Source organism: Giraffa tippelskirchi, chromosome 13 (genome assembly GCF_054371585.1).
Source record: "Giraffa tippelskirchi isolate mGirTip1 chromosome 13, T2T-mGirTip1v1.2.pri, whole genome shotgun sequence".
In the NCBI taxonomy this organism is placed as follows: Eukaryota; Metazoa; Chordata; class Mammalia; order Artiodactyla; family Giraffidae; genus Giraffa; species Giraffa tippelskirchi.
Genome location: NC_137287.1, coordinates 6,756,641 through 6,763,457, shown reverse-complemented (window position 1 = coordinate 6,763,457; position 6,817 = coordinate 6,756,641). Strand labels below are relative to the sequence as shown.

At 58.7% G+C, this 6,817-nt stretch overlaps 1 protein-coding gene across 1 annotated transcript; it reads left to right on the top strand.

Annotated features, from left to right (window-relative positions):
* The first annotated feature begins 1,258 nt into the window (after window positions 1-1,258).
* CLDN15 (claudin 15) lies at window positions 1,259-6,607 on the top strand. The gene is made up of 5 exons (XM_081556224.1): window positions 1,259-1,762; window positions 4,555-4,719; window positions 5,732-5,813; window positions 5,891-6,007; window positions 6,088-6,607. Exons 1-5 carry the CDS (start codon window positions 1,546-1,548, stop codon window positions 6,212-6,214), a joined length of 708 nt encoding a protein of 235 aa, XP_081412350.1. The 5' UTR covers window positions 1,259-1,545; the 3' UTR covers window positions 6,215-6,607.
* Window positions 6,608-6,817: the final 210 nt, after the last annotated feature.

Sequence of the window (6,817 nt, the reverse complement as noted above, 5' to 3'; positions counted from 1 at the left end):
GGTCATGGAAGAGGTCAGGAGCCCAGGACATCCCAGTTGCAGAAGGAAGGTCGGGATCCAGTCTCCACCCAGCCCACTTGGCCCCGCACCCATTACCCCGTGCCAGGCTCAGCCTGGGCCTGTCTTGCTTCACTTCATACCTCTCATTCCTTATCCCCACTAGGGGGATGGGAGGAGGCACCTGTGGGCAGCGTGGAGGAGCCTGGCACAGGGAGGAGGATGGGGATTACACCTCAGCGCAGTGATGTCCCGTGTGACTGCCTGGGTGTAGAATGGGCCCCTTGGAACTGAGCCCCAGCCACACTCGCCAGAAGAGAACCAGAGCTGTCCTGGCTGTGGCCTCGGTGGGAAATTAGACCGTCTCTGCCAGGACAGGTGCTCAGCGTTGGCTTGGGGTGGGGACCCGGAGGTTTCTAATCTATCATAATTAGTAGAGCCAGTGACAGTTCTGATAACTCTGAGCTGCTTAGATTATCAGAGGATCACGTCCTGGGCTTGTGATTTATCCCACTTAGGGCCCCTTTGGCAGCAAGATCAAGCTTTTTGCCGAGAGTCAAAGATCAACCCAACAAGGGGAGAAATTCAAGTTCAGGAAGTTGGAAGTTTGGAGGAGAACAACCCCTGGTAGCCTCAACCTGGGCCTTGGACACCCAGGGCATTCACCAGGTACTGAGCAGTTCATACTTGCAAGGAGCTTTGATCTGTGGTCACAATTAACATAACCTACGAAGTGAGGAGTAATCGTTCTAGTTCACAGAAGCAGAAACAAGCTCAAGGGGCTCCGACTTCACGCCCGTGTCGCTTTGGTAAAGGATAGGACCTGGTTTGAATCCCGGTTGGTTGGATTCTAGAGCCATGGGTTCCCCCAGATTCCCCATTCCCTCATTCAACCTTACTCTTCCTTGGAGACTCAACCCTGAGGTCTTTGAGTTTCTTGAACTGTTCTCACCAGCATTCAGAGAGGATGGCTCAGCTCCCTTGATCCTTCCCCACTGAAAGGTGCAGGGGACCTCTCTGTGTTCAGTCTTGGTCTCTCGCCTCGGCCACTTCTTCTTTCCTTGCCCCTCTTACTCCATTCTCTGGCCCCCGATGAAAGCTGAGTCAGAAGCAGACGCTTCCCCTTGGCTCCCAGTGCCTCCCATGGGAGCCCCTCCTTGGCGGCACGTCCGTTAGTCACTCCCCGGTAAGTCCTCTCCCCCCACCCTCGAGGGGCGGGGAGCCCAGGGCAGCCCAGAGGCCACGGGGGAGGGGGTGGACTTTTGGCCCGTTTCGTTTATTCCCTCCATCTCGTCAACAGCTGCCTTGCACGCTTGGCTCATTCCTCTGACGGACCTGCGGGGAAGCGAAGAGACGAGGGGAGAGGGCAGGAGACAAACCGGAGACGGACGTGGGCCACGGAAGAGGCCGAGGCTGCAGCCTGCCTCCCTCTCTTTCCCTAGCCTGCCTGAATCACCCTCCTTGGCCAAAGCCCCCTCAGGTTCCCCCGGGGCTCAGCCCCTCCCCCTCTCTGGGGCCCCGGGCTCCCCTCGGGGCCTGTGTCCCACCATGCCGGTGGCTGTGGAGATCTTCGGCTTTTTCCTCACAGCCCTGGGGCTGCTGATGCTGGGGGTGACCCTGGCGCACAGCAGCTGGCGAGTGTCCACCGTGCACGGGAACGTCATCACCACCAACACCATCTTCGAGAACCTCTGGTACAGCTGTGCCACCGACTCCATGGGAGTCCACAACTGCTGGGAGTTCCCGTCCATGCTGGCCCTCTCCGGTACGGGCTGGGGAGAGCTGAAGGGAGCAGAGGGGGGCAGGAGGCTGGAGAGACCCCAGGGAGGGTGGGTGCTGCCTGTGGTCGGACCTTGGGCGCCATACAGATGAGGGAAGCCAGATGCAGTGAGGAGACCTGGTTCCTGCAGCAAGGAGTGCTAGGGGCATCTCTCTGTCTGGAACTGCGGCAGAGGCCTCGCCACACGTGGCCCCCTGCTCTAACGTGACCCTCTGTCTTTGTGGCTACAAGTGCAGGCACCGGGGCTAGAGTGCCAGCCCCAGCACCTGCCGTGGACCTGCTCTGTGCCTCAGGCCTGATAAAATGAGCTTCATTTGACCCACCTGTTAAAATTCGGGTCAGAATAGCACCAGTTCACCAGGTGGTCGTGAGGATTATGTGAGATGAAATGTGCAGAATGTTAATGCGAGGTTGGCGTCTACGTTTGCTCAATCAAATTCAGCACTTTAGTTTTGGGGTGAGAGTGCTGGGGCTCATGGGGTGAAGAGGAAACCCCATCTTGGATTCCTGGGGGTTGAGATACTTAGAAGTCTCAATAACTGCACCAGGCTTCCACTGGGGCATTGGTCTCACCTCCATGGCAAGCTCTAGAGGGCTGTTTTAAATGGAGTCCTCTTGCACGTCTCAGTACCCACTGTAGTCAGGGGTGTGTGTGCGTATGTGTTTGGGGTTGTTAGTGGGCTGGAGCCTGCAGCTCTTTTGGCCCCAGAAGGTCCTCCCTGGTGGCTGGAGCTCACGCTGTGAGCAGTACCCCATCACTCCTCCCCGCCCCAGGGAGTCCTTCAGTCGGCCCCTTGCCAGGCCATGAGGGGACGACCAGGAACCCAGTGTGCTGCGGCTTCCGTGCCCTCACCGGGGGCTGCTGGAGCCGTCGTGCGCTTCCAGGTCCTGCAGCTGCAGGGGCCGAGTGGCAGGGGAAGGAGCAGAGGCCAGCACGCCAGGAAACTGCCTCCCCGAGCATCAGAGATGCTATGAGCCGCTAGGGAGTCTGGGTGGGTCTCCCTTGCCCCTACTATTCCCAGGGTCTCCTGAGGCAGCTACAGGGGCTTCATGCTCTCATCCCTTCCAGCACACCACATCCCCCAAAAAGAAAAACACTTCTATGAAAGCTGAGTACAATCTGGGTCAGACACCAGAATCGGACACCAGAATGCTGGGTGGCCAGGAGGGACATTGGCTGCAGCTGTTCAGCAGCCCTGGCCACCCCCACCTGACCACACCGTGGTGTGAGGAGGGGCCCCACTGGGACTGCTGCTAGAAACCTCTCATGAGTGCGCACAACAGACAATGAGGGATGGAGGTGCAAGGGCAATCGAGCTGAGCAGGGAGGGCAGAGAGCACGCAGCTGTCCAGGGATCGGGCTGAGGTTCCAGGCATCATTAGGGCTTCGCGTGCACCGTTTTAGTGCTGTTTACAGCCCCACCGTTGGCAGCTTTAGTAACCTCATCTTCCAGAAGCAGGAAAACTGCATAGTGACCTGCCCTGAGCCACCCAGGTGGTTGAGGGGCTAGAATTCAGAGCCAGTCGATACTTCGTTCCCAGGCTAGTTCTGGTCCTGGGAGGGGTCCTGTCACTTATTCACTCCACAGCCACCCAGCTGCTTATGGGCCCTTCAATAATGTCTCCTTATCTACAAGAGCTCCCTGGGGATCCGGAGCTGGTCTGCCCAGGTAGGGATGGGTGGGTAGATGGATGGATGGATAAGTAGGGGGAGAGGCTGGGGGAACTCCAGAGGAAGTGACGGGGAAGGGGAAAATGCTCCCAGGGAACTTTGCCCCTCCTCCCTGCCCCCCAACTCTGGGCCTCTTCACATCTTCCTGGCAGGGGCCCAGCCTTTCCCCTTCAACACGGGTGGCACTGCCCCACCCAGGGAAGGGGTGCAAGGTCCTTGGGAGTGCTTGGCAACTCTCGAAGACCTAGGAGGAGAAAGGGGGCTCAGACAGTGAGCAGCCGTTCCCTTCGGCTTTGAGGAAGGAGCATATGAGCTAGACTTGACTCGCACGGGTCCTAGGCCCAGGTATCCCGCCTTCCAGATTAGAAGCTGCCAGTGCTGCCCCCTATTGGTCACTCCAGGAAGAGGCCCAGTTCAGGATGTCAGGCACTGTGCTGGGCACTAAAGGGGAACTAGTAGATGCGAGGGAGGGGAGGCGTGCTCACAGAGTGTCCTGTCTGTTACACCCAGCAGAGCATGGCGCTTCTCAACTAGTGGTAGCTTTTTGACAACGTCTAGAGATTTTGATTGTCCTGTCTGGGGGGACTGCTATTGACGTCTAGTGGGCAGAGGCCAAGGATGCTGCTAAATACCCTACAATGCAGGGACTTCCCTGGTGGTCCAATGGTTGAGGTTCTGTGCTTCCGCTGCAGGGGGAAACCAGGTTCGATCCCTGGTCAGGGAACAAAGATCCTGCATGCCAAGTAGTATGGCCAAAAATTTAAAAAAAAAAATTCCTGCAAAAAGAGTATCACCCCCAGGGCAAAACATTATTAGCCAAAGTGTCTAAATGGTGCTGAGCAGAAGCCTTGTAACAGAGGTAGAGGCAAAGTGCACCTGGAGGTTTGAGAGGTGCAGAGGTGAGCTCCTGTGAAGGAAGGGGTGTGACCCCTCAGCCCGACCCATCAGATTAGATGGGGCCTGAAGGGGAAGGAGAGGTCTTGGGGGCTTGTAGGGACTGAGACCCGAGCAGGTTATATTAGGGGCTGACTCTGTCATAGGCTGGAGAGCAGACGGAGGGGAAAGGGCCGGCTCTGGGACCCATGGCTGCGCCCCGCCTCCCCAGGGTACATCCAGGCCTGCCGGGCGCTCATGATCACCGCCATCCTCCTGGGCTTCCTGGGCCTCTTCCTAGGCATGGTGGGGCTGCGTTGCACGAACATTGGGGGCCTGGAGCGCTCCAGGAAAACCAAGCTGGCAGCCACCGCAGGAGCCCTACACATCCTGGCTGGTAATTGGGGGAAGTGATGGGTGGACCCCGCTCTGCAGTGGGAGGGGGTGGTACTGGAGTGGGGGTGGGGTGGGCAACCCAGACCCCAGGGTTGTCTCACCTTCCCCTTTGCATTGACACCTGCCCCCTCTCCCTGCTTATCCCACCTTCACCCATACTCACCAAATCCCTTGGCTACAAATCAGTCCATCAGCAATGTTTCTTGAGCCTGCAGTAGGAGCCAGGCATGAGCGAGGTGTGGGAGGGAATCCAAAGGTGAGAGTTTCTGCCCTCCAGAGCTTACAGTCTGGCTGGGAAGATCAGAGCTAGGACGTGCACACATGCACACACACGCACGCACACACACACACACAGTGCACAATAACAGTACCACAAGACTTGCCATCCCTTTTCAATTTGCAAAACATGTCTGTGCACATCCCCTCACAACACGCTTGTGAGGTAGGGCAGGTCTTGTCCTATTCTCCAGATGTGGAAACAGGCTCAGAGAAGCCAGGTGGCTTACTGGAAAACACAGCCCCAGGGGGCAGCCAGGCTGGACCTGTAGTCCAGGGGCCTGGCTGGCTTCAGGCCTTCATGGACTGAGCTGTGAAGACCTGGCACAGCACCAAGGACTCTGGGAGGCCCAGGAAAGGGGTGTCAGCGCAGGCAGGGCTGATCAGGGAAGACTGCTTGGGCTTTTGAGGATGGGTAGGAGCTGGTGAGCAGATTCCTACTGCGGAAATTGTGGTCCAGGCACTAGAGGTAGGAAGGACAGGACAGGTGTGGGATAAACAGAGGGAAGAGGGGCTGAGGAGCAGAGTGGGAGACTAGATAAGAAAGGTGGGCTGCAGTGTGTCCTGGGAGCTGGGTGGAGCAGCCTGCAGTTGGCGTAGGAAACAGAAGTGAGGAGCTGGTGAGGGGAAATGCAGGGAAACAATGAAGCTTGCTCTTGGACTTGATGCCCATGTCCTGTCTCTGGGCCGCCCCTTCCTCCGCCAGGCCTAGTTGGTTTCTCTGGTTCCTCCCCCAGGTATCTGCGGGATGGTGGCCGTCTCCTGGTACGCCTTCAACATCACCCGGGACTTCTTCGACCCCTTGTACGCCGGAACCAAGTGAGTGTGGGGGACAGCGGGTGGGTCTCAGAGCGACTCCCAAGCTAGCGCCGCCTGCTCACCGTCCTCATCCCCAGGTACGAGCTGGGCCCTGCCCTCTACCTGGGCTGGAGCGCCTGCCTGCTCGCCATCCTGGGCGGCATCTGCCTCTTCTCCAACTGCTGCTGCTCTCGGGACCGGGACCCCGCCGCCGGGTAAGAGAGGGCGCGCCGCGTGGGCGGAGCGCGGGGCGAGGGCCGCACCTTCTTCTGACCCGAGTTCTCTCCCCCGCCAGCGTCCAGCTTCCCTACAAGGCCCCCGTGATACCGACCGCCAGCCTCGCTACCCGCCTGCCCGCCGCAGCCTCGGATGAAGAGGGCGACAGCAGCTTTGGCAAGTACGGGAAAAACGCTTACGTGTAGGCGGCCGGGCCTGTGGACCCATTCCCTTCCCACTGCCCCCAGTGGAGCGGGGTACCCGGAATACCGGGGCTGCGGGCGCGGGCCACAGCTCCAGGTTATCAAGTTCAGGGCCAAGCCACGCCCCAGGCTCCGCCCCCTACCCGGAAGCCACACCCAGCTCTGGCCTCAGGCCCCGCCCTCCCATCGGAGCTCCGCCCTGGCCACGCCTCTTTCCTCTGGTTCTCCGGATCCTCTGCGGCCAAGAACCGGCCTCCTGAGAACTCATCTCCGGCCTCTAAGGCTGGACCCCTCTTCACCTTCTGAGCCTAGGTTCCGGGCCGTTATATGGGTGGAGGCGTCCCCGAGTGTTTGCAGTCTGTGTAAATTCATGCATAAATAAACTTGTGAACTGTTCGGGGGTTGAAGGTGTCATGAAGCAGTTGACCCAGCAAGGGGTGGCTGAGGTGGCACCCAGGGTCACTTCTGTCCCTGGACCCCAGGCTGTCATCTGTTCTCCTGTCCACTGCCTTTGGACTGTCTCATCTGGCAAAGGAGGAAAGGAGTTGCAAGTAGTTTGTGGAGTGTGGCATTCTCACAACTACTGATAAGGCCCAATAAGGAGCA

Coding starts and splice junctions, on each gene's coding strand:
- CLDN15 (XM_081556224.1), top strand. CDS start 1,546: ATGCCGGTGGCTGTGGAGATCTTCGGCTTTTTCCTCACAGCCCTGGGG. Junction 4,720..5,731: donor AGCCCTACACATCCTGGCTG/GTAATTGGGGGA, acceptor TTCCTCCCCCAG/GTATCTGCGGGATGGTGGCC. Junction 6,008..6,087: donor GACCGGGACCCCGCCGCCGG/GTAAGAGAGGGC, acceptor CTCCCCCGCCAG/CGTCCAGCTTCCCTACAAGG.